General features: G+C 37.5%; 1 protein-coding gene across 3 annotated transcripts in view; it reads left to right on the top strand.

The window, feature by feature from the left end:
* The window catches only part of NSUN3 (NOP2/Sun RNA methyltransferase 3), a 67,404-nt gene extending 40,239 nt beyond the window's left edge, over positions 1-27,165 (top strand). For all 3 annotated transcript variants that reach the window (XM_047876216.1, XM_047876215.1, XM_047876217.1), the window contains exon 6: positions 25,361-27,165. In XM_047876216.1, the coding sequence (XP_047732172.1) occupies positions 25,361-25,631 (271 nt within the window). In that variant the 3' untranslated portion in view covers positions 25,632-27,165. The remainder of the gene's footprint in view (positions 1-25,360) is intronic.
* Positions 27,166-27,876: the final 711 nt, after the last annotated feature.

Raw genomic sequence — 27,876 nt, 5'->3', positions numbered from 1 at the left:
TTCCCGCTTTCCGAGCAGAGCTGTTAACTTATGACCTCCCAGACGCTAAGTCGCGCTTGTTGTGGGAACACAGTCCGTCATGCCCCTCCGCTTTTGCAAGCCAGACTCGGGGGCTCTGCTTGGCCGGCGAGCCGCCCCTCCGCCCCGGCTCCCTCCCGCCAGTCCGTGGAGCGCGCACCGCCTCGCCGCCCTTCCTACCCTCTTCCGTGGGCCTCTCGTCTGCGTTTGGCTCCGGCAACTCCGTTCTGCTAATCCTCTGGCGGTTTTCTGGGTTATTTAGGCAGATGTAGATGGAATCTAAGTGATCAGCAGGACGTGCAGTGAGCCCAGCGTCCTCCTAAGCCGCCATCTTGCCGCCGACCCCTGTCATGTATCTATTAAGTACTTTATATCAGAACTTTGCTAGGCACTGCAGATACTAAAATATATATGAAATGCTCCTTGTTCTCAAGGTCCTCAGGGCAATTATTTTAAAATGCGGCAAGAATGTGGTAGTAGAATAGAGTACAGAGGGAACAAGAGGAGGGACACCCAACTTTGGTCATGTTAAGGATGGAGTATGGGTGTAACAAAGCAAATTTTACAAAGTAAGCAACAGATTAATATTTAAACTGAAGAGGTTTATTCTAATAACCTTTCCTAACATGGAAGTAGTTTAGCCTCATAAAACATTTGAAAAATACAAAGAAATATAAAGCAGAAAATAAGCCACCCATTGAAACTTACACCAACTTAACTTCTTTGACTGCGTATAGTATTTATAATAGAAATCAGAATAGAATTCAGTATCTTTGTCTATTTAATTTATGATCATGTTAATTATTATTTTTAAAAATTTGAGAGAACGAGCATGTGTGTGTGCACAGGAGGGGCAGAGAGAGAGACAGAGAGAGAATCCCAAGCAGGCTCCATGCCATAAACACAGAACCTGATGCCGGGCTGGATCTCATGAACTGTGCGATCATAACCTGAGCCAAAACCAGGAGTCAGATGCTCAACCGACTGAGCCACCCAAGTGCCCCATGAACATGTTAATTAGTAAATAGTCTTTGAAAATATACTTTTGAGATGACTGCATATTAAATCCCTCATTCATTTATTCATTCATTCAGGTAGTTAGGAGTATCAAAGACTTTCTTATGATAGGATATCATAAATGCAAGAAATAGGTATAGGTACAAAACATACTAGTGGAGGGGTGCCTGGGTGGTTCAGTTGGTAAAGCGTCCGGCTCAGGTCGTGATCCTGTGGTTCGTGGGTTTCAGCCCCATGTAGGGCTCTGTGCTGACAGCATAGAGCCTGCAGCCCACTTTGAGTTCTGTGTCTGTCTCCCTCCCTCTCTCTCTCTCTCTCTCTCTCTCTCTCTCTCTCTCTCTCTCTCTCAAAAACAAATAAACGTTAAAAAAGAAATCCTAGTGGAGATTAAAACATCAGCCTTTTCAGTGATCCAGGAAGAGCTTGATAACTCTCTGGGAAAGGAGTTAGCAGCTGGGCTGTGATCCATTTCTCTTGATTTCTATGGAGGCACTCCCATGGAAAGAAAGAAGGCAGGTGACCCAGTTAAACATGTTGATAACTGACCTCCTTGGTGAATAGACTAATGAATGTTGCTGTCAGGAGAACTCCTACTTATGTCATTTTTTGAGCAGAATATCCCTGATTAGGATTGTGGTAAACACAGCCTAGAATCTGTAGATTTGTGAGGCACAGCTTTCTAGAGAACGTCATACAAGTTTTTCAACTCCTTAAGATATATTAGAAATATGACATCTCCCCATTGTGTGAACTTACCTGTGAACTTTGCTTAGAGAACTCATCTCTTGTCTGAGCTAGAAAACATTCTGAGCTAGAAGCTCTGTTTGAGCTATTCTGAGCTATAAGCAAGACTGAGGTAGCCACTTTGGATGTCCCTGCTTCTTTTGTGCACTTTGATTACTTGTGTACTTGAAATTATTAATAAATCTTGATAGTAGGTAGGTTCATGAGAATCTGATTTGACAATCCAGTCCTTTGTATTAGCTCACCCTAAACCCCAACCCGGTGCCTCTGATGAAACCTCTTATTCCAGTCCCACATCTAACTCTTAGAATTCATTCAACTAATCAGCAAACACTTAAAAAGTAAAACCCCTTCCCCTTTATATCCTGTGCATTGAAACATGATTAAAAAGATGAAAGGGTAGGACTTGTGCCAGAGGTTAGTCAGGTCCAAGAGAACAAGAAAGTTTGTGATGTTCCATGAATAGTGATTTTTTTCCATTTTGGCTCCATCACTAGTAAAAATAATAACAGTGGATACCATTCATTGACTACATTAGCTACTTCTCCTCCTTGTTTGCAGAGGCTCAAGTAAGTAGGTGGAGAGTCTTGCATTGTTTACTCCAACAAAATGCCTACCCCTGCCTTGTAGGTGGAGGAGGAAGAATCTCCTCTTTCTTCATAGAAACATGTGGCAAGGATGGTGACAGTTCTCCCCTAACCATATATTCTTTCTAGAAGTGTTTATTGAGTTCCTTTTATGTTCTGGGCACCAGTGGTACCACAGGGCAGATTCAAATTTTGTTTGAATTGGCTGCTATTATTTTGTAGGTAATTAACCATCCATTAGTTCTGATTTAGGAGTTTCATGTCTTCTACCTACATCCCTGTAACTGGCATGCTACCTGTGTAACTTGCAAGAAGGATGAACATCAGTCCCTTCACAATTTTGTGGCACAAATATCTCCTCCCATATTGTGGCATGGCGGCTCACCCTTTCACTCTTCTTGGTGTTTTGGTTCTTTTATTTTTGTTTTACAAGAAGAGTTTATTGCTTTTTGTATATAATTTATTACATCTGTGTCTTCTTTTAGGATTAATGCTTTTTTGTGTGCCCTATTTTAAGAAGTCTTTTCCATACCTCAGATAATTTCTTGTGTTATTTTCTGGAAGCTTTATTTTTTAACTTTTACACTTAGGTCTATAATCCACCTCAGCTGATTTTTGCTTAGTAGTGGGAGGTAGGAATCTTATTTTCTTTTCTTCCGTCTTTTCCTTCTCCATTCTTCATTTTTTTTAACTTTGTGCATGGATACTTAATTGTCCCAACAGCATTTATTGAAAAGTCTGTCCATTTGCCAGGAGTCTGTAGTGCTACTTCTTTTGTAAATCAAATGTCCACATTAACATCTGTCTGATTCCTGTTCTATTCAATTGCTTTACTTATAGACCCAACAGCTAATGCTACACTGACTTAATTACCATGGCATTAATATCATAATATGTAGGCACAGATATTCCCTTGTTGTTTATTTCATTCTGTTTTAAGAGTATCCTGACCATTTTCAGTTCTTTGCATCTTTATATACATTTTAGAATCAGCTTTTCAAGTTTCATGAAAAACCTGTAGGGATTTTGATTGGAATTACATTAAGTCTACCAATTCAGACAGTTTTGACATTTTCCTGCTATTTCACGATATTGAGAAATATATTAAGTCTAAAAATTTATAGATTCTTTTGGATTTTCAACAAAAACCCTCATGATTCTGTAATATGTAGAAATATATATAGGTGATTTTTTTTCTGGATTCTGTGTGATATTTTGCTTAGGATTTTTTCCATGTGTGTTCATAAGTGAAACTGGCCTATAAGTTTTGATTTTTGAAATATTCTTAGAGTTTAGAATTAAGGTTATAGTAGCTTCATAAAATGAATTGAAGAGTAGGTTCTCATTTATATTCTCTGGAACAGTTTATGGCAAGTTGCAAGTATTTTTTTCCTCTGAATATTTGATAGAAATTGCCGTGGAAGCCATGATGGGCCTGGAGTTCTGTGGGAAAATTTTTGACCATTGATTTAGTTTCTTTAAAGGTTACAGGACTCTTAAGTTTTCTCTGTCTCTTTTTTAATCAGTTTTATGAGAGTTTGTTGTTAGTAATTTTCCATTTTATCCAAGTCAACAAACTTACTGACATAAAATTGTATACAGTATCTCCTTATTATCTTCTTAGTGTCTTCAGGATTTAAAATGATGTTCTCTTTTATTTTTGTTAATCAGTCTTGCCTGAGGTTTGTCAAGTTTTATGTCTTTTCAGGATCTAGTATTTAAATTTGTTCATCTTTTTTTTTTTTTTTTTTAATATTTGTGAGAGAGAGAACACACAGGTGAGTGGGGAGGGACACAGAGAGAGGGAGACAGAGAATCTGAAGCAGGCTCCGTGCTGTCAGTGCACAGCCTGACTACCTGACATGGGGCTTCAACCCATGAACCTGTGAAATTATGACCTGAGCCAAAGGCAGACGCTCAACCAACTGAACCACCCAGGCACCCCTGTTGATCTTTTTTTACTGTGAGTTTGTTTCCAGTTTCCAAACATATGGGTATTTTTTGGTTATCTTATTATTTTTTAATTTTTATTGTGATCAGAGAACATATGCTATATCAGCCTGTTGTTTTCCTCTAAACAATTATTTACAATAGTGGCTTTTAAGCTTTGCTCTATAAAGACATAGGGATTCTGTAGCACTGTTGTAGGAGCCATCTTGAGGGGAGGGAGAGGGATGGATGACTTATACTACGCTAGATCCAACTAGAGGCATATCTTCATCTGGTTAAACTTGTAGGTTGTCATTTGAAGAAAGTTTCTTTTTCCTAAAGAAAAAAAAAAGTTTGAAAAAACTTTAAAAGACCACTTAAATCTGTAAGAAGCAGTCTGTCTTCATTTATAAGCATGTTTGTCATGGGCCAAAATTTAGTCAATTCTGGTAGTTTTCTTGAAAGCTTTTCATTAGTTCTTTTTCTTTGTATGAGTGAAGAGACAATATTTGATAGTAGATTAAAGACCCTACATAAAAGTTAGGCAGACCTAATGTGGTCTGTTGTCACTCTTCCTAACTTAAACAACACAAAACGGGCTTCCTTTATATTCAGTCTCAGCAGAGAGCTTTTCAAACTTAACCAACCCTCCTGTGTTCATCTTAATGAGGTAATTAACAATTGAGAAAATATACTAAAGATCTCCAAGTAGAAATGTATAAGAAATGTATTAAAACTTGTTTATAATTTGTTTCAGGAGTATCTAGCATCTTTTATCACACCACTCTACCACATATAAAAATACTATATAAAAAATATTCCTTCTTCAAGGTAAAAAGTTCTGCCAGTGGAGAGGAGATAATTATCAGCATTATTTTTGTTTCTTAGGTTGATAAAGGAATAGCTGCTGGGTATGGCATCTCTGAAAATAGCAAGCTTGGTCATGTTTCTCTATCTTGAATTTGCAGAACTTCTTTGATAATAAACAGTTTGATATCTAGAAATTTGATTACTTACTGTGAGCATAGTGAAGGGTACCCTCAAGGCTTGTAAAATAATACTTTTAAAACTGATGATAGCACTAGGTAACTATCAACCCAGAAATATCTGTGTTTTAGATGCTTAAAGTACCTGAAACTTAATTTTGAATCTGCATTTATTTGATAGATTGTACATGAGCTTCAACTTTTCACCTTAATGTTTTCTTTGGTCATAGTACATAATAGTGGTATTTGCTTTCTTAGACTGCTATTTGCCAGCAGAAATAGTAAACTGATACAAACAGAGTGGAAATGATGAGAAACAGGCCATGGAAAAATGAAAGAAATAAGGAACAAAAATAGAAAAATTCTAAAGGAATACTAGAAGCCAACAGTGTAACATGGGAAAAAAATATGGGATGATAAGGAAAAATAAATGAAATGGAAATATCCTGAAATACTCAGAGGAAAAAATGATACAAAAAATAGAGGAATTAAACTTTTAGGATTGTGGGGGGGGGGCAGAAAAGGAACAACTTAAACATAAAAGCTTTGTGAACTAACAGTTGGCTAAAGTTGTGGTTTTATTATTTGTTAAATTACCTTGTAGTAATTAAAATATTTAGTATATCAAATTAGGCTAATAATTTTTTTTAAGACTAGATTTATTTTCTTCCTTTTAAATCCAATTGCCTGCCCCCCACACTAACTTTCTCTGTTAAATTTCCCTTATGTGTCCAGAAAGACAGCATCAGGGATAGCCTTCATTTTTAAGTATGTCTTAATGGTATTTTTGGTGTCTAAAAGGGTTCTGGTATTAATTCCAATGTGGTGGTTGGGGCCGGGGGGGGGGGGGGACGTTCTTGCCCACACCACTAAGGAATTCTCTGTGATATCAGCTAGGTGTCCTACAGTTTAACTCAGTCTGACACTCTCTACCTGCGGTGTCACATCCCACAGGTTCAGTCCCACAAGGCTGCCCCCACCCACATTTCAGATGGCACTTACAGGTCCAGGTTTGTCACCCTGCTTTTAAACAATGGGCTATAAATCACAGGTTCCCATGACCCTCTTGTTGGTTCCGTTTGCTAGAGTAGCTCATGGAACTCAGAGAATACCAATTCTATTAAAGAAGACAGAATTAGTAGATACTGGTAATATTAGAGATATCTTCTAAAGAGAGAAGATAGATACTGGTAATATTTTATTACCAATTCTATTAAAGAAAATGATAAAGGATACAGATGGACATCCAGATGGAAGAGATGCAGAATGTAAGGTGTATGGGAAAGAGCAAGAGCTTCCATGCACTCTCTGCGCATGTCGTTCTCTCCCAGCTTCTCTACATGTTCACCAACCCAGAAGCTCTCTGACCTAAACTGCTGGGTTTTTATGGAGCCTTTACTATGTAGGCATGGTTGTTGATTAAATTGTTGGCCATTGGCAGTTGTTAAATCTTCAGCTCATCATCCTTCCCTAGGGATTCGAGGGTGAGGCTGAAAGTTCCAATCCCCTGGTCATATGACTGGTTTCCCTGGAAACCAGTAGCCTTCTTTAGCTGAGGTCCAAAGTCATCTCATTAGTGTAACAAAAGAAACCTTTGTTACAATCACTCTTAGGAAATTTCAAGGTTTTAGGAGCTCTGTGTCAGAAAAAGGAATGAAGACCAAGATCACAAGATCTTATTATATATTATATATCACAAGATCACAATACCACATATCTCAGTTTTAAAGTAGTGGCCATGGTTTTCCCTATGGAAAGTCAAGTTCATTTACTAAAATTTACCAAACTATTCCATTCAATCAGAATTGAGACCACAATTGTTATGTAGCAACCTTCCTTAATAGATTATTTTACTTTTTTTAGGAGTTTATCTACCCCTGTTAGCAAGGGAAAAAAACCTTCCATTTTTATAAATATCTCATTTTTATAAATTACTTGTTGGCAAAAGCTTTATTATTTTTTTTCCAAATAAAGCCTCTGGCCTCTAACATTTCCATCTGTTCTACAACATGAGAGTTGTAGTTTGCTTGAGCTGTTTGTTCCCTATTCAGAATTTTTGAGTGTTAGTTGCAATGAAGCGTATTTCTTTTGTTTTACACTGAAAAGTTCTCTGCCTGACCTACCTCTTAATTGAGGTGGCATTCATTCATTCATTCATTCATTTAATGAATATATTTTGAGGACATACTTTCCAGTTGTGCTATACATGAAAAAGGCAACAATGCATATCATATAAACCCTGTTTTCAAGGAGCTGAAAACTTCTTGCTTGGGAAAAATAGAAGAGGAAGGAATTTCATGGGAAGTCAGTGGAAGTTTCGGAGATTATGTGAACTTTGAAATAGGTCTAGAAGGATGAATAAAAGTTTGATCGAAAGGAAACTGGAAAATAATTATGTAAGCATTAGAATTTACTAAACACCTAGAAAGATGAGGCAAAGAATGAATTTTAACTCCTTTACTGACTTGATAGTTATTTACACAATATTGTCTCATTCTACAGGGAACAAGGTGTTCCTGACTGACTGTTAGTTAGGGTTTGGTCAGAGAAGAATCTCTGTAAGTGAAGTAAGGGATCTTTTAGGAATTAGACCTTACTGAATCCATAGAAGCTGGTTAAACAGTCTGTAGAAGTTGTGTATAATTGTGCCTCTTCTTCTGGTGTGGAACCTGAAGTTAACCAGGGCTAGTAACCAGCACACAAAGTGGGGCGGGGCGGGGGGAGAGTACAAAGACACACTAGAACCCAGAAGGACAGAGTAGCCATGTTTTTCTAGCACCAGAACCTTCATAGGTCTCTTATCACCTCTAAGCATCTGTTTATAATGATATGGGTGATCTGCAGACCAGCACGTGCATTTCATTATGGAACTGCACAGGAACATGGTCTAGAAATCAGGGAAGCTGAAGGAAGAACCCATAATTGCTGGAGGAGCTACCCCCTACCCCACCTACAAGTTGAGCCAGTGGATCTTTAACATGTGCATACACGAGGCTGTATGTGCGTTCAAGGAATTTTGACAGTTACATAGGCATGTGTAACCCACAACCTTATCAAGATATAGAATATTTCCATTGCCCAGAAAGATCCCTGGTGCTTCTTCAGAATCCATTTGCTCCACTCACCAAAGGCAAACGTTGTTCTGACATCTCTTACTGTAGATTAGCTTTGCCTGTTCTCAAACTATATAAAATGTAATCAAACAGCATGTATTCTTTATTATCTGGAATTTTTCTCTCAGCATGTTTTTGATATTTATTCATGTTGTGTATATCAGAGTATGTTCCATTTTATTGGATGAGGTGTGAAAGAAACATCTTTGTTTTTGGACTAAATCCCACGGTCCGAATAAGAACATTTGCTCAGAAGTGCTAGAGCGAGGCTTGGGGCCACTGTCTTATCTCTGCAAGAGCTGCCTCTTCAGGAATACCTTTTGATCACTGCTTTACTTTGGGGCATGGAATCTGTCGACTCTTTCAACCCTAGCAAGGCCCAAATTATCGAATTTCTTTGTTGATTTAGATTATAACCCATGGGCAGAGAGCCTTCCTTAGGAGAGCTGTATTCCTTCAGCACTCCTTCCAAATTACTGCGATCTTTTCAGAGCTTTCTTTCATTAACCTAGAGTAACATTTTGAGATTTTGTTCTAGTCACCCTAGAGTTCTATAAGCTTTGTTTAGCATATGGTCTATCTTCCAAGATATGATAAACAGTGATTTTATTAAATGTTTTTCTATGGCATAATAAGGGTTACTGGCTGCATTATTCTGGGTTCTCCAGAGAAACATAGGATGTGTGTATATATACAGAGAGAAGGAGTTTTTTTTAAGGAATTGGCTCACATGATTATGGAGGCTGGCAAGTTCAAACTCTGCAGGATGAGTCTGCAGACTGGAGATCTAAAGAAAAGTTGATGTTGTGGTTCAAGTTTGAATGCTACCACCTGGTAGAATTCCTTCCTGCTCAAGAGAGGTGTCAGTCTTCTGTTCAGGCCTTCCGTGACTGGTTGAGGTCTGACCTCATTATGGAGTGCATTCTGCTTTACTCAAAGACCACCAATTTAATGTTGATTTTACCCCCAAATACCCAGAATAATGTTTAACCAGATACCTAGGCACAATGGGGTAGTCAAATTCACATATAAAATTAATAGTCACTGGCTTTCCAGCCGGTAGTATTGTTTGAACATGCCCCGTATTGCCTTCTTACTAAGCCAGTTCTACATTTTAGATTCTGCTAAAGCAAGTCCACGTTTGGTGCCAAATTCGGTATAAGATCATTTTTTCTTGTAATCTAAACGATGGAGAAAGAAATAGACAAAGGGAAAGATTCAAAATAATAGCGACTTAAGTGAGTAAAAGCCTGAGTAGGCTTCTCAGGGTTGTTCCAGCAATCAGTTGATTGCCAGAGTCCATAATCATCAGAGATCCAGGCCTCATCTTTCTTCTGTCTCATGCTCCAAGGTGGCTATTCCAGCTCTTGCTGTTTAATCTGCATTGCAACTAGTAGGAAGGAACAAAAGAACATACCTCACATTACTTCTACTCACATCTCCTGGGTCATACTTAGTCCTAGGACTACCTTTAGTGAAAGGCAATTTAGGAAACTAGCCTTAACTGTATCTAATTAAAAATTGCATTACTACAGAAGAAAGTGGGAACTGGTATTAGGGAACAGTTAAAAGTGTTTGTCACAAGTTGGAAATCCCTTGATCAGATAACAATAACATTGGGAGGCTACAAAGATTTACAAGAATACCCTTTAACAAGAAAACCAATTTGAAAGAATTTTACAGTAGTCAAGAATTAGATGACAAAGGCCTTAACTAACTGAATAGTAGGGAGATGTGTGGTTAGATTTGCAAGATAATTTCAATGGAAAATTAGTAGAACTTGGTGATTGATTGGCTCTGGAGTGGGAAGGAAAAGAAGGTGTCAAGGGTAACACCTCGGTTAACAGCATGAACTGTAGAGCTCTATTGCCTGGATTTGAATCTTGGTTTGTGTATTTACTGAGTGGCCTTGTACAAGTTGCTTAGCCTTGGTCTTCTCATCTGCAAAGTGAGAATAAGAATTCATGTCTCAAAACTTAATTGGAAGATTGAATGAGATAACATGTAACACATCCAACTTTAGGAAGAAGGGAGCCTGGCTGGCCCAGTCGATAGAGCATGCGACTCTTGATCTGAGGATTGTAGGTTCAAGCTCCATGTTGGGTGGAGAGATTACTTTAAAATCTTTAGGGACACCTGAGTGGCTCAGTCGGTGAAGCATCCAGCTTTTGATTTCAGCTCAGATTATGATCTCACATGGATCCAGCCCCATGTCGTTGAGCTCTGCACTGACAGCCTGGAGCCTGCTGGGATTCTCATTTTCCCTCTCTCTCTCTGCCCCTCCCCTGCTTTCTCTCTCTTTAAATAAATAAATAAACATTAAATTAAATTAAATTAAATTAAATTAAATTAAATTAAAAAAAATAAACCAAGGATAAAATTTTAGGGAAGACTTATATTTAATGGATAGGAAGTAGAGGAAAGGTGGATAAGGAGGCTGAAAGGGAACTTTAGACTTTTGTAGAAGGAGGAGTGAAGAAAGTGTCCAGGAAACCAAAGTTGGGGAATGTTTCTTGAGGTTGAGGATGAATGACAGAATCAAATAGTATGGTAAGATCAAAGCTGAAAATGAACCTTTTAGTCTGGTTTTGTAATCATTTTATCAATAAACTTCTGAGGAAAATATTATTTTTTAATGTTTATTTTTGCGAGAGAAGGGGGCAAAAGTGCATGTGTGCGAGTGGGGGAGGAGCAGAGGGGGAAAGAGAGATAATCCCAAGCAGGCTCTGTGCCACCAATGCAGAGCTTGATGGGGGGCTTGAGCCCACAAACCTCTAGACCATGACTTAAACGGAAATCAAGAGTCGAATGCTGAACCAACTGAGCCACCCAGGTGCCCCAGGAAAACATATTTTTATTTAAAGCTGTGTAAATAATATTTGGCTAAATTAATTTCCAGATTCTTTGGAATTTGGAGTACTTACGAATTATTCCAAATTATTTGGCAATTTAATGGAGTGACTAACTCAGAGGTTCTAACAGTTGAGTGTAGTTTGTGAAAATTCTTTACAACTATGATTTAGATGTCAGACTGTGGCGAAGAGGTTCAAATTATGTGTCAACATGAAGTAATTGCTTTCATTTACCTCATCATAAATTCTGTGCTATAACACTTGAGTAGGTGAAGGTTGTATATTCTATAAAAGGAACAGGTAGCCAAGAGTTGCAGGTCATAGTGCCAGACCTATTAATTCTTAGTTTCTTTTTGTTAAAAGTACCTGGAAGTATATGATTATTCCTCACTGAAGGTGAGCATTTGGGACAGTTGAGATGACAAAATGTATGCATGTGGCATGCTCTGTCTTATTGCCCTAGATTCCATATTTATTTTAGCAGTGGTAACATTTGCTTCAGGGTATATACCAGTGGTAAGGCTTGCAGTCCTTTTCCTGGTATTAGATTAGGGTAACAGTCTTTGTGCTGCATTAATTAACTGTGTAACTTTGAGCAAGTCACTGAGTCTTTGTGACCCTCCATTTGATAAATTGGGCCAGACTGTTTACCCTGTGCATCTCATAAGGTTTTATTAAGACTCCATGTGTGAGGTGCTCTTTAAATTAAGTACCAAATAAACATAAGGAAACATTACTAATTAGACTGATCACTTGTCCTTCACTTGGCTAACATAGGAATCAACATCTCATTTGATTCCTGGACCAAATCCATATTTCCATTGATTCAGGAATATTCTCTTTTATTCTAAAAAAAAAAAAAAAAAAAAAAAAAGTAAAAATTTCTTCACAGAGGAACATATGCTGTGTGTGCAGTGTCCTCTGGAAGCATTTAACCTTTTCAGTTTTGGATTTAGTTTGTCATTTGAGTAGTAAGATACAAAGACTGCCAGTAGTATTCATACGTTTCTCACAGTATTAATTATACAAATGTTTTTCTTTTCTGTATAAGTTGATAGTAACCTTATAAAGTAGTCTTAAATAGAATCTCTGAAATATGAATTGAATATTAAATGGTTACAGGGGACCAATTTCAGGATTGATGCTCCTATGCTCATTTAAAATTTTTAAAATTAACTACAGTCTTACCTGGTTTTAAAAAAAAAAATGTTTAATACTAGAGTTTCTAAGAGGAAGGGAAGAAGCTTGAGAATATTGTGGCAATAAAGGAATCTTTAAGTCCATTTCACTTGATTGCTTCCCTGTATTTACATCTGAAGGGATGGTAGCTATTGCCTTGATGCTTTAATGTTGGTAGAAGGGAAGAGAGGAAAGATGAAGAATAAATATATTAATCACAGTAATGTTTAGCTGTATTCTTAATTTTTCAAAAGTACAGACATCGATGATTGCTTTACTTCTACACCAGAAATTGTTGTAAGAGGGTCAGTGACTGTCACTTCAGACACGTTACAAGGAAGACATACAAAGATGTTGTTTATCTCCTGATAGTAAATCATGAGGAATTAATGAAAGGGGGAGAGAATCACTTTCTGCTTTGGTCAAAAGATGGCACTATTGCCGCGCTGATTATTTTCTTCTGCAGTTTGGTTCAGTCTTTTTAAATGCAGAAAACAGTTAAATTTAGTGATCTAATTAACACTGACCCTCCCAACAGAATGCCAGATTTCTAATCAAGGACCAAAAGAATAGACCAGAAAAATGGAATTTGTATTTTAAAAATGTGTTAGGTTGTTTTAGGAGGTATTCAAATAACATTCTCTGAGATTCAGAGATTTGCCTTAGGAACAACAGAACACCCTACATCATGTTTTCAATTTTGGTTAAGTTAAATAAATACCTTCAGTTTGGAACTTTGATAGCTGCCAGGGTTCCAAGACATGCTAGTTAGGGGTGTGTGTGTGTGTGTGTGTGTGTGTGTGTGTGCGTTTAGTTTTTCAAGGTCCTTGAACTTATGCTTTGATTAAGGAAATAATACATTTTATTTTCAAGGTATGACAGTCAGGTAACGATTTTTTTTTCCCCCACTCAGCCATTACATACTTTACTTCTTGGTAGCTGGAAGACTATGTGGACCAGTCTGTAAATATAAAGGTGATCTCCCTTCTTGTGCTGGGAATGCAATGTCCTCTCATCTTATTTCTTTTTTTTAATGTTATTTTATTTAAAAATATTTTAATGTTTATTTATTTTTGAGAGACAGAGCACAAGCAGGGGTGGGGCAGAGAGAGAGAGAAAGAGAGAGAGAGACAGAGACAGAGACAGAGACAGAGAGACAGAATCTGAAGCAGGATCCAGGCTCTGAGCTGTCAGCACAGCCCGACACGGGGCCTGAACTCATTAACTGTGAGATCATGACCTGAACTGAAGTCAGATGCTTAACTGACTGAGCCACCTAGGTGCCCCATTCTCATCTTATGTCTAAGCCAGTACCTTACATGGCTCTTGGGGCTTAATTCTCTGTTTCTCTTTAAGCAGATCTTTCAAGGATAAAGAGATTCAGTGAAAAGCAGTGAACAAAATGACAAAATAAACTCCTGATAAAAAGGCTTTATTATTGATTGTACACAGTGTTCTTTAAAAATACAAAAAATACAAAAAGAAATACAAAAAATAAAATAAAAAATACACATGTACAAATCAAAACACTTTTGGGGAGAAGGAGGAATCTTTGGTGTATTGAGAGAACACAAAACCAATTTTTTTTCTTACTTGATGTTAGAATAGGAAAACACTGATGGACTCTTGTATACAGACTGCAGACGTACTTATCTGATGCTTTTTAAAGTTAAGATTTTAATGGTTTACTTTTAAAAGTAATTAAATTAAGCTTTCATCAGTTAATGATGTGGCTAATTTATCATGTAGATATAGTACAGAAGATATTTTTGTAACTTTGCACTGTAACTCATTTGAATCTAAAATACAAGTCTAAAACCTTAGTCAAAATCATTGAGGCCAGATATGTTTCAGAATTCTGATTTTTTTTGGATTTTAAAAAGGTAATGTAGTAGATATTTGGTATGTCACCCACTGCCCCCAGTAGGGTCTGAGGCCACACCCTGTCATCAAACATTAATATGTTTTCAACAAAACCTAGGAATAGTTATGTCACATGGGCTAAGTCTTGACCGTAAATAGCCTCACATCAATTTAGGTCAGATTTTGAAGCCAAATGAGTCTGCCAAAAACTTAGAACAACTGTAGGTTGCAGAGCGTTTGGATTTCACAAAGGCATGTAAGAGATAGTAGACCTGAAGTATCGTTCGGGTATGCTCTGTGAAGTGCCAAAAATCAGCTAAGGTTTTCTGTTTGTAAATGGGAGAATTTAGTTTAACATTTTATTCTTAATTTCATGGCTTTTTTTAAGAATATTTTTTATTTTGTTTTTAGTTGCTTCATTAACTAGGTGGTTCAAGCACAAAATGCTTTTCAGCTTATTTCATAATATACTGAAAGACAACCAAAGATTTGGAAACAGTAGTATAGCCAATAGCTGCCATAAAGCAACAGGCTATCTAGCATAGGTTCTGTGGCAAGAAAGCCATCATTCTTTTTCTATTAGGAGTGCTTGAGGTAAAAGCATTTCCCACTTTATTCTGTGCTATAGTATTAATACCAGCTTTATTTCCTACAGCAGTGTTGTGAGGTAGAATCTTAATTTCTTATTTCAAGTAGGATTAAGCGTGATAACCACTTAGATTGGAGGTTTCTGAAGACAATATATATGTTTCAGGGATATGATAGAGGGATTATATTATGTGGCATATCTGCTTCCTTTAGAAATACTTCCCCCAGTTCTGCATTGTGTATTCAGTAATATAGCTAACCCAAGATAATGTCTACTAGTTTCTATTTCACCTTAAGGTATTAGGTTAGCCTTCTATATAATCTGATCAAAATAATACTTCTGCTCCATCTATTATAGTCAGTCATGACATCTTTTTCTGCCTTCTGCTGGCAAGTATAATTAGCTCTGCTGACCATCTCTCTAGCATCTGTTATAATTCAGTGGTAAATAATGGCAGTCTTAACACAACTTGGTTTGTAGTAATTCGATGCAGTAGAGTTAGTGTTCTGTCATAGATGAAAAATATCCCATTACTCAGGTTCTTGTTAAGCTGTGAAATTTACAGTCATTGAGAAACCACAGGGCCACAGCTCATCTGGAAAAGGTTAGCAGAGGATACCATTATGCCAAAATGGATGTTGCTTAGTTAACTTAGTTTTCTTTCCTATTATTAAAAACCAAAAAAAGAAAAAGAACTTTTCATGGACAGAAATTTACACAATCATAGAGAACCTTTTTGCCTTCTACCAGACCCCAGAACCAACATGTCTTATTTTTCTTCTCTAGTCCTGACTTACGTATTTATATGGTCATGACCACAGCTTTGCCAGTTTACTTGTATTATTCAAGTCTCTCTGACTTCTAAATGTGTTTTCCCTCTCTCTGGAATTTTAAATTTCTTACTGGGCTTGTTAAGATCTACTAAGCAGTATCTTTCTTCCATTCTGATTGTAATCATTTCTGTCTTGAAGCATCACACCCTTCTCCCACCATACTGTCTAAAAAATAATATATAGTCTTTTTATGATTGGGATGAAGTAATAATTACTTGGTTCTTATGGACTGTTTCAAAGTGTGAATTATTATAGAAGCAGATGGTTTATCCTAGACACAACTATAGTAGACAAAGTAGTGCATATTTAAGTACTTATATTTTAGAAGTGTGTTAATTTTCACTTAGTATATTGTGAAACACATACTAAATTAATTTATCAAGATGCCAATGCCAGAAGTATTGGTTTTTAAACCATTGAACTAATCTGATTATGCAGTTGTTATATACTGTAGCCTTAACTAAAATTAAGTACCTGTTGCCATTTATGTGTCAAACTGAAGAAACTATTATATGTTTTGATAAATGCTCATTATAAAGATATCTTTATACTTTACAATAATTCCCAGCTGTCTGAACCTTGGGAGTGAGTTTTTTCACATTATCTATTTTCCTTGATTTTTTTTTTTAATGTTTATTTATTTTTGAAAGAGAGAGAGACAGAGCATGAGCAAGGGTGGGTCAGAGAGAGAAGGAGACACAGAATCCGAAGCAGGCTCCAGGCTCTGAGCTGTCAGCACAGAGACCGGCACGGGGTGCGGACTCACCAGTCATGAGATCGTGACCTGAGCCAAAGTCAGATGATTAACCAATTGAGCCACCCAGGCACCCCTTCCTTGATCTTTTAATACAAAATCATGGTATTCTCGAAATCTATAACTACTACAAGCAAAAGGACAAAAATGGTATACAAACAACCATCAGCAGCAGCAAAATAGCAACAACCATTTTATAGAAATCCCTGACAGTTTGCCCTGTGGTGTTGAGATTAACCCAATTTGTAAAAAGGCCTTTGTGTTGCCACATACAATTTCCTTCTGTAGAAATTAATGTGACCAGTTAACTTATACCAACCTAATTTTAGAAACATAAGTTATGAATGTTGGAAAAAAAAAAAAACAGAATAATTAGCCAACATTGCCAACATTGTAGAAATTAATTAAATTTCCATTAGGCCAGGAACATATTGTTTGTAGATGATGAGGCTTCTGTGTACTTTTGTATAATTGTAATAAGAAAGAATCATACTTACTTGATTAGGCATTGGCTTTGCTAATTGTGGAACTAGGAACAAAGTCCTTTTAGTGGGGGTTTAAAAGATCTCCATTCAAACTGTGTATATATCCCTTACACAGTAAACTCAGTTTTTTAAAGAAAATCTTATACCCATTGCTATAATCAGAAAATGATCCAAAATGAGTGTAGTTGTAATTTATGCAGTTTTAGAAAAGTCTGCTAATACCTTAGTAGGTTACTGTAAAAGAAAAATTAAAAAAAAAAAAAACCTGTCACTAGGTGTGTATTAATTTTTTATTGCTATAACAAATTACAACAAAGTTAGTGGCTTAAAGTAACACAAGTTTATTATCTTACACTTCTGAGGGTTCTAAATTCACAATGAAGGTGCTGGCAAAGCTGCAATTCCTTCTGGGTGCTCTAGGTGAGTACTATAGACTGAACATTTGTGTCCTCCCAAAATTGATGTTAAAATCCTAATCCTAAAGGTGATGGTTTTAGGTGGTGGGGCTTTGGGAGGTGATTAGGTTATAAGGGTGGAGCCCTCATGAATGGGTTTTGTGTCCTTATAAAAGAGACCCCAGAGAGTTCCCTCAGCCCTTCTGCCATGTGAGGACACAAGGGCCATCAGTGAACCAGAAAGCAGGTCCTCACCAGACACCGAACCTGCTGGTACCTTGATCTTGGACTTCCTACCGTCAGAACTGTGAGGAATAAATGTTTATTGTTTAAGCCACCCAGTCTGTTATTTTTGTTACAGTAGCCTAAACAGACTAAGGTGGAGGATTGCTTCCTTACCTTTACAGTTTCCAGAAGCAGCTCACATTCCTTGGTTTATGGTCTTTGGCCAGCAATCCTGTCACTCCTGCCTTAGCTATGGTTATCAACTCTTCCTCTGACTCTCCTGCCTTCTTTTTGATTTCTAAGGATTTGGGGGATTACATTGGGCATACTCAGATAATCCAAAATAATCTTCCCATCTTTAGTTCCTTCATTTAATCACATCCACAAATACCCTTTTGCCACTTAACGTGAGATGTTTAAAGGTTCTGAGGATTAGGATATGGACAACTTTGCCATGTGGCCATTATTCTTCCTACTACAGGCTCTACACAAATGTGAACACAATGGTTCACATGTCTGGTGTCTAGATAGGAGCCTTTTGTGTGTGTGGTGGGTGGTGGGGGGGTGGATATTTAGGGCACAGTGAACAGTTAAAAGGTAAATATAAGAAATTTTTTAGACACTGCCAACAAACACTGAAGGTTAAATAGGCTTTCAGTGGTAAGAAATTCCCGAAATATTTTTTAATCAGTAAACGAATACATGAAGAGCCTAGAAATTCTGAATACCATAAAATTTTAGTCATCTAGAACCTCAGGGAATAAGTTTTCTAGAGAGTTAATTCCTTAAGAGTAAAAAAAGAAAAAAAAAAACTGACATCTGTAGGAACATTTTTGATATTTATCCTACTGTCATAGCTCCTTTAATTTGTATTATCATAGAAATACACATATGGGTAAAAATTGAAAATAAAGATGAGCTTTTACTTAAAGGAAATTTACTCCTACCCCTCCTCCCTCTTTCCCTAGTCTTATTCCTCATAGGCAACACTTCTAATTATTTCTGTTCTTATTCTGTACATAACTCCCAAACCTCTGACTAGTACGTTTAGCTGTCATTTCTTAACCTAACAGCCTTGGACGTTGACTACTGACTTCTTGCTCAGGTTTGTCTCACTTACGCCACCCTTACCTCTTCACACCACACTCTACACCCTGAGTTCTTACCCTGTTCTCATTTCTTCTTCGTTCAGCCCAGAAACTTAGTACACTGCATGCTTATACTTATACTTCTTGTTCTGTTAGTATTGGAATGTGTCTCTGGCATACTTCAAGCTTTATTCTTTTTTGCAATAATCAGGCCACTATCTCCTGTTTTCTCTCTTTTGTGTTACAAGAATATTTGTACTCCCATTCTGCCTTCCATTTCTCCCTCCCTTCTTCCCAATGTCTGTAGCTTTATGTTTGGGTTGGACAGTATTCTTTCAGGGACATAAAAATCTGTTCTGAAGCATTACTAAGATCAGTCTATGCAATGATTCTGAACATTGAAGACCCATAATCAGTGTATGTTAATTCTGTAAATATTGTTCATTGCAGAATGGACAGATACTTTGGAATTAAATTTTCTTTTCTATTGCTTCAGTGTAATGATCAAGTGCCACTGAAAGGAAAATTTTCCTACAGTCCTACAAAAGTTTGATGGGAAAATCTCTCTCTCTCTTCTTTTCCTCCCTCCCCCCAGCCCCAGTCTAGTTGCATATACCAGATCTTCATGGTTTTCTTAGTTTTCAGTCATTTCATCTCTTCATCCCTTCTCACTTCCCTCTAATGATCTCCCTGTCATTCTAGCCTGGAGTAGTTACCTCTAGGGCTCCTGAGTAGTCATCATTCTGGGCTTCACTCCCCTCACTGCTTTTCTGTGTTACATTTACTATTTTCAGTACATTCTCCCCCTTTTTTTTAAAAAATATTTTTTTTAATGTTTGTTTATTTTTGAGAGAGAGACAGAGTGAGAGTAGGAGAGGGACAGAGAGAGAGGGAGACACAGTATATGAGGTGGGCTCCAGGCTCCAGGCTGTCAGCACAGAGCCTGACACGGGGCTCGAACTCACGAACTGTGAGATCATGACCTGAGCCGAAGTCTGACGCTCAACCGACTGAGCCACCCAGGGGCGCCCATTTCTCCCCTTTCTTTTTTTTAATTTTTTTTTTCAACGTTTATTTTATTTTTGGGACAGAGAGACAGAGCATGAACGGGGGCGGGGCAGAGAGAGAGGGAGACACAGAATCGGAAACAGGCTCCAGGCTCTGAGCCATCAGCCCAGAGCCTGACGCGGGGCTCGAACTCACAGACCGCGAGATCATGACCTGGCTGAAGTCGGACACTCAACCGACTGAGCCACCCAGGCGCCCCATTTCTCCCCTTTCGTGATTGAGCTCCTCATTTTGCTAGAGGTAAAATTTTTGAGTCATCAGATATCTGAAAAGTTTCTGTATTTCTCCTCTATATTTATTTGACAGTTTGGCAGTAAGTAGCATCCACTTTAAATTGCTTTTTTTCCAGGATTTGGGGTGAGTGACACCATTGATGCCAGTCAGTTTCATGAACCCTTATTGGTGACCCATTTTTCTTTCTGGAGGCATTTAGCATCTTTTGTTCTTGAAATTCTAAAGTTTAACATTAATGCATCTAAGTATGGATTTTTTTTTTTTTTTTTTGTTCATTATAAGACTGAAGCTTTTACAGTAATATAAGACCTTCTGCACCCCTCCCCTCTTGGCTTTCTGATCTCATCTCGTCCTGCCACCCCCTTGCCCACCTTGCTTTAGCCACTCTAGCCCCTCTTTCCTCGTTCCTCAAGTATGCTATAGGGTCTTTGCACTGGCTATTCCTTTTGTGTGGAATGCTCTTCCCTCAGATATTTGCATGGCCACTTCCTTACCTCCTCAGATCTTTGTTCAAATGTCACTTCCTGAATGTCATCCTGTTCCAACTACCCCATTTAAAATTGCAATCATCTCCTCCATCCAAACTCTTCTAACCCTCTTATCCTGTTTGAATTTTCTATATAGAACCTATTGCTAGATTAAAAAAAAAAAAAAAATAGGGGCTCCTGGGTGGCTCAGTCGGTTGAGCGTCTGACTTCGGCTCAGGTCATGATTTCACAGTTGGTGAGTTTGAGGCCCGCATCAGACTCTGTGCTGACAGCCTGGAGCCTGGAGCCAGCTTCGGATTCTGTGTCTCCCTCTCTCTCTGCCCCTCCCCCACTCATGCTCTGTCTCTCTCCCCTTCAAAAATAAACGTTAAAAAAAAATAGGCAAACTGTGATATTGTGAAAATATATTTGGTCTTTGTTCCTGGATCCTGGCCAGAGCTCCTAAAACTTTTGAAAGTTCCTCAATGGTAGAGGGATAGGAACATCTATTGTTACAATGTTTGCATTTTGTAAAGATGAAAGGAACTTTTGTTATTGATAAACTTTTGTCAACCACACCTTGGTTTATGTTAATGAGGTGGCTTTTGGAAAGTTTCTAATGTCTTTCTGGGAACCACCCTTGTGTTTAGAGGGTTGGAACTTTCAGCTTCCCTCCCATCTGCCTCCCCTGCCAGAGAGATTGGGTAAAATCACCAGTGGCTAATGTTTCAGTCAATTACACCTCCTTAATGAAGTCTCCATAAAAAACACTGAAGGGATTTGGAGGGCTTCCAGGTTGGTGAGGAAGAGGTGCTGGGAGGGTGGCATGCCTGGAAAGCCCACAGTAAATCTGCACCCCTTTTAAAACTCATACTCTTCCATCTCTGCAACTCTGTCATCTGGCTGTTCCTGAATTGTATCTTTTTATAATAAAACAGTAATCTAGTAAGTAAACTCCTTTCCTGAGTTCTGTGAGCCATTCCACCAAATTGTTGGACAGAGGTTGTGGGAACATTTAACATATGGCAGGTTAGGCAGAAGTGGCCTGGATTTCCGGTTGTCATCTGAAGGACACCCTTGTAGGGCTTAGCCCTTAACCTGTGGGATCTGATGCTAACTCCAGGTGAATAGTGTCAGAACTGAGTTAAGTTGTTAGACATGCAGTCACTGTTTTGAGAGACTTAGAGGATTGTCTGGTGAGGAAAAAATTCACAAACACACATACACCCATATACAGTAAAACCTTGGTTTATAGGCATAATTCTTTCTGGAAACATGCTTGTAATCCAAAACACTTGTATGTCAAAGCGAATTTCGAGAACCGTTGGCTCAGTTGTGATCATGTGACATTCAGCATCCTGTACTACTTGTATTGCAAAACATTGCTCATTTATCAAGTTAAAATTTATTAGAAATGTTTGCTTGTCTCATGGAAAACTCGCAGAACAAGTTACTTGCAATCAAGGTTTTACTGTATATGTTGTGTGTGTATATAAATATATACATATATATGTACATACACATATATAGAGAGAGAAAATGTGTGTGTGTATATATATACATATACACATATACATACATATATATGGTTTAGGTTTATGGTTTATATGTATGTGTGTGTGTATATATGTATTTGTTTACACACACACTCACAAGTTGTTTTTTGGTGAGTATATACTTTGTATTAGTTTTCTAGGACTACTATAAAGTACCATAGACTGTGTGGCTTAAACAACAGAAGTTTATTTTCTCATGGTTCTGGAGGATAGAAGTCTGAGATCAGGGTCCCCAGGGTTGGTTTCTTCTGAATCCTTTCTGGTTGGCTCGTAGATTATCTGTCTTTTCCTTGCGTCTTCACGTGGTCTTCTCTCTGTAACTCTGTGTCCAAATTTCCTCTTCTTATAAGGACACCAGTTATATTGGAGTAGGGCCCACCCTAAAGATCTCATTTTAAATTAATTACCTCTTCAAAGACCCAATCTCCAAATATAGTAAGATTCTGAGGTACTGGGGGTTAGGACTTCAAATGAGTTTTGGGGGGGACACAGTTTAGCTCATGACAGACTTACTATTGATATTATTTTTTTAATATTCTGTCTCCCCCAGCTAGAATGTTAGCTTCATGAAAGCAAAGGGTATTGTTGTTGCAGTTGTTGTTGTTCTATTTTAATATATACCTAACTTCTAGAACAAAGCACAACATAATAGACGCTCAATAAATAATAATTCTAGCCTACTGATGAGTTCTTTCTAGCCTACTGATGAACACTCATTTTATCTCTGGAAATTACTCTTATTATTTCATTGATTTAATGTCCCTCACTACCAGTTCTCTGTATTACCTTTCTGGTATTCCTGTTAATTGCAATTTGGATCTGCTTGACCTTACTTGTCTCATTTTCAGTCAATCTGTTCTACTTTTTTAGAAGATTTCTTCAACCTTAACTTCCAAACACTTCTACAAAATATTCTTTATCATGATGAACATATATTTAATACCTATGAGCCTTTTCCTTGGTCCTGTTCCATGGCATTGTGTTACTGTTCTGTGGGTGCTGTATCTTTACTGATCTTTCTGCATTTATTAGGTCTTATTATGTCTCGTTTTCTGAATTTTCTGTTTTTTCCTAGGCCATTTTGTTGTTGTTCGTTTGTTTATTTTGTTCTTGCTCTTACACATTGCTTAAGCATTTTTCAACTGAAATTATCTGGCAGGTTGTACTTTTTTAATGGGACAATAAAGTACTAGGAAGTTTATTATAGGGGTGGAATTTTTTGCCTCGTGATGTCACTTTATGAGAAGCTGGCAGTTACCCTGGAGGTTCTCCTCAAGGTAGAATGTAGAGGTCTTTGGTTTCGGGGACAAACACTTACAGTGACTGTCTTAGGTCTCCCGAAACAATTTATTCAACTTCCTTAGACAAAAACTTTGCAACTTTTTCTTGGCTTCCTGACTTGCTAAGTATGGGAGTATGGTTTCTTTCTCTTTTTTTCTTTTTTTAATGGTGATGTAATTTTTTAAGTTTACTTATTCATTTTGAGAGAGGGAGAGAGAGTGCACGTGCGCTGGCGAGGAGCAGAGACAGAGAGAGAGAATCATGACCCGAGCAAAGATCAAGTGTCAGATGTTTAACCAACTGAGCCACCCACGTGCCCCTCCATGGTTTCTTACATATGCTTTGAATCAGTATCTTTGTTTTCACTTTTTACTCCCATCACATTACCTCTGGTATTTCCTGGTCCCAAACTCTTCTGTAGTTCAACAGGTCAAATTATGCCCTCTGTGGCTGCTGTCCTCACCATGAGAGGCTCTCTCCACTCTGGTGAACTGCTGCCACTCCCCTGTCTGCATATCATCTTTCAGAAATGTGTTGAAATCTTTTGTTAGTAATTCTGTCCTATTTATTTTATTGTTTTGAGTCTGTACTTAAAAATATACATATGTATATATTTTTTACCTTACTGTTTAAGTGTGTCTAGGAGGTTTGAGGAAAGAAAACCTTGTCATCAGTTTCTTTGTTTTGAATTAGAATTCTTCAATCCTCTAATAATTGAAAATAGGGAATAGAATTTGAACTAGTTTTGATCATGTGGGTAACCTCATTTATTGGCCTGTGCTCTAGTTTTTTAAATACAGATGTGAGACATGGGGCTGTCTGTACACTTAAATCTGGTACAGATTCTAGAACATGGATTTCTTGAAAAAAAAAAAAAAAATCTTGAGTAGTAATTGCTCAGAGGTTATCACCACAGCAGCAGAACTAAGACTTTCTAGTTTTCTCTCAGGAGATTACCTTACCTCCCACTCCCCTCTTATTATCAAGGCTTTGTGTCATGAACTTTTGTTTACCTTCCAACATCCTAGTTCCCTGTTCATGCTCCCACATTGTTTCAGATGAAGAGCTGTAACCCCTCTTTTCTGAAGCTAATAACTTTTTCATTTGCAGTGTGAAGTCCTGGGACTGTTCTCCTGGATCTGCATTTACAATTATGTTTAAGTCTTCCCCTAAAAGAAATAAAAAACAAACAAAAACCACCTTCCTTTCCATCTTTTCTCAAAGCTACATATTCATTTGGTGAAGCTGCCTTTATTTCCTTTCTAAGTTTTGCCTCCCTTTAAATGTAGGTATTCTCTTAGTGTCTGTCTTTAGTTTACTTATTTTCTTTCTTTTTTTTTTAAGTCTGTTTATTTTGAGAGAGAGAGAGAGAGAGAGAGAGAAAGCCAGGGAGGGGCAGATAGGGAGAGAGAGAAAATCCCAAGCAGGCTCCACACCATCAGTGTAGAGCCTGATATGGGGCTCGAACTCCTGAACCGTGAGATCATGGCCTGAGCCAACATCAAGAGTCAGATGCTTAACTGAGCTACTTAGGCACCCCAGGCCACTTATTTTCTTCTCTTTTCCTGGGAAATCCTATTTACTACTATGACTTCAGCTATCACTGAACCTTAACTCCTTTCCTGAAGTTCAGATGTTTTCTTCCCACCTACCTATTAGTACCACTCAGTATATTCAAAGACAAACCCACATTAACAGCTCTGAGCTGTCTTCACAGAGCCCGATGTGGGGTTCAAACTTACAAACCATGAGATCATGACCTGAGCTGAAGTCAGATGCTTAACCCACTGAGCCACCCAGGTGCCCCACCCATCTTCCTATTCTTAAAAAAAAAAAGAAAAAGAAAAAACAAAGCAAGGAACCTGTCAAACACACTGGCTGTTTTTCCCATGTTGATTAACCTGATTATCATTTTTCTCAAGTCATCCAGGGATACATTAGAAAGAAATAGTTGTAAGGCTAGAAAATATCCGAAGTTCTTGCAGCCTGAATCAGAGTAAGGGTAGTTTCAAGTATATAAGCTTCCTTGACCTGTGACTTCATCTGTTTCTTTTAATGAATCTAACCAAACTTCTCCATTTTCCTGATGACACACAGGTCTGCAATTAAGGCCTTACGCCCTGGAGGGTTACTTGTGTACTCTACATGCACACTTTCCAAGGCAGAAAATCAAGATGTCATCAGTGAAATTTTAAACTCCTACAGTAACATCATGCCCGTGGACATTAAGGAAATGGCAAGGACTTGCTCCCAAGACTTCACATTTGCTCCCACTGGCCAGGAATGTGGACTCTTGGTGATACCAGATAAGGGCAAAGCCTGGGGCCCAATGTATGTGGCCAAATTGAAAAAATCATGGACTACGTGAAATTGGTGACTTGAATTTTGTAAACCATGTCAATGTGTTATTTTATTTGTTTTCCTGAGCTCTTTCTGTTTTAACATTTAAATAATTATGGAGTCATTTTCCCTGGGTCTGTTTGGAATCCTATTTAGTTAATACTTGGCAATCTCAGAATTTAGGCTTGAGAATTTTCCAGGTGTATTTTTTTCCTGAAAATACATCTATAGCACTGGTTTAAGGTGTTGCAGATGGTGTTTGTTCTGTATAATACATCTCCTGTCTTTTAGTTGGCATTTTGTAGTTAAATTAGTCAGAATACATGGTTTTATGCATAATGTGTTTAGGAATACATTCTATCCATGATGTTGGTGCTTTGAACCTTTAAAAATGCACATTCCTGGCCCTTTCATAATTTTTCTCCTTATCAAATATACAGATTCTTTAGAAGTCCCACCCCCTATCCTTTTTCTGTAAGAACTGATTAGAATTCTGAGACTAACTTCTTAAGCAGCACTATTTCTAGTTCTAGAAAATAGGTTTCTTATTTGCCACGTTGTTTTCTGCTAAGGACTATCTTCTGTTTACTGCAAAGGTCAGTGACTCTATTGACACCAGCTTTATTTCTCCACTTTTTTTTGTATTCACAAATACAAATTGAAAGGGTAAATTATGTTGAAAGGCTGTTAGAACAGCAGATTCACATGCGCAAGTTTGACTTTCGACATTCAGGTTGTAGAATAATGGAGTCTATCCAGCAGGCTATAAAGCAAGTACTTGAAACAAAACCAGAATGATTAATAACTACAATAACTGAACTATATTTGGAGAGTTTTGTTACATAATTGCAGTCATAATGAGCACTACAGAATCTGATTATCTTACGGTTGCAATCTGGAGGGGCTTTTTATTTCACTCTGCTATGAAATGTTATATGAGAGTATGATGTCACATATTAATGCACAAGAGGGAGATGCCTAATGAGAGTGGATTATACTATTACCAGAGCCCAATGCCATTTACTGAGTGACTCTTTCTGTTTACATATATCTGGGAATCTTGTATACATTTCTGTATATGAACTTAGGGTTTTAGCTTCAGGTTTGGATCATGTGTTTTCTCTAGAAATTACTTCACTTAGAGTCCAAATGTACTTTTCCAACTATTAAGAAAAATTCTGCAGCATACTTCCAAAGAGAATATCTATTTGGAAATTAACTTAAAAAAATAAACTGACTATAGAAATAGAAAATTCTGCTGAAGCTGAATCTTTTTGAATTTGTTTACTATATTCTATGCATTTAAACTACAGACTGCTCACTAACTGGTTTTTTTTTTGTATGTTTCTTTGTTTTTGTTTTTGTTTTTTTTTAATTTGCAAGCATATATAACGAGTTTCCTATAGCTGGGAATGAAAAACCAGATCTCTTGGACTCAATGAAATATACTGGATTAATACAGAAAATTAATGATAATGGAAAACTTATTTATTTATTTAAGTTTGTGCTTGTTTTGTTTTTTTTCAGTTTGAAACCCTGTCTTCAGTTATTATAGATTTAAAAGTGCATTTATTCTGTGTAGGTTAATCACAAAGTAAATTTTCACAGTGCATTTTGTTGAATGTCATTATTTTTCTATTATGCTGCCATGAAGCCTAATCTGAATACTCAGTGTGCCATTGGATTTGACCTTCCTGTGATTACTGAAAAATGCAAATAGAGGTAGGTGTGTGTGTGTGTGTGTATAACTTATGTTATTATTAACATTAATTATAATGAAGCAGCTGGCATTTGTGGAGCATCAAATATTATTAAGTTCTCTATATACATGTTATCTTTTTTGATCTTCAAAACAACTTGAGGAGTGAGTATTGTAACTGCCTTATGTGAATGAGAAAACCCTAGCTCAGTGCCGTTTGTACTATTCTGGTAAGTAAAGAATGGAGCCAAGGTGAAAACTAGATCCAAAGGCCCAGGCCCTTCTCCCTACACTATGCTGTCTCACAAGACATAGGTTATAGGAACCCCCAAATTTATCAGCTGGCCCTCCCTTATTCTCCATCACTTAGTTTTTCACTTGTATGCAATTCTTTAGTCACAGAGCATCAAAGGTTCATCAGCACTTGGAAAAAAACTAGAGTCTTTCAGGGTGTGTTCTAAAATACTTCTGATTGTCATACCCAGAAATCTCCCGTGGAGGTGCTCTGTGCCTTCCTTTTCTTTGCAGATGCTGAACTGAAGAATAGAAATTTGGAGCAGCCCTGCAATGTCAA

The sequence above is a fragment of the Prionailurus viverrinus genome, chromosome C2 (genome assembly GCF_022837055.1).
Source record: "Prionailurus viverrinus isolate Anna chromosome C2, UM_Priviv_1.0, whole genome shotgun sequence".
Taxonomy (NCBI): domain Eukaryota; kingdom Metazoa; phylum Chordata; class Mammalia; order Carnivora; family Felidae; genus Prionailurus; species Prionailurus viverrinus.
The sequence above is the reverse complement of the archived record's forward strand: the minus strand, read 5'-3'. Positions and strand labels throughout refer to the sequence as shown.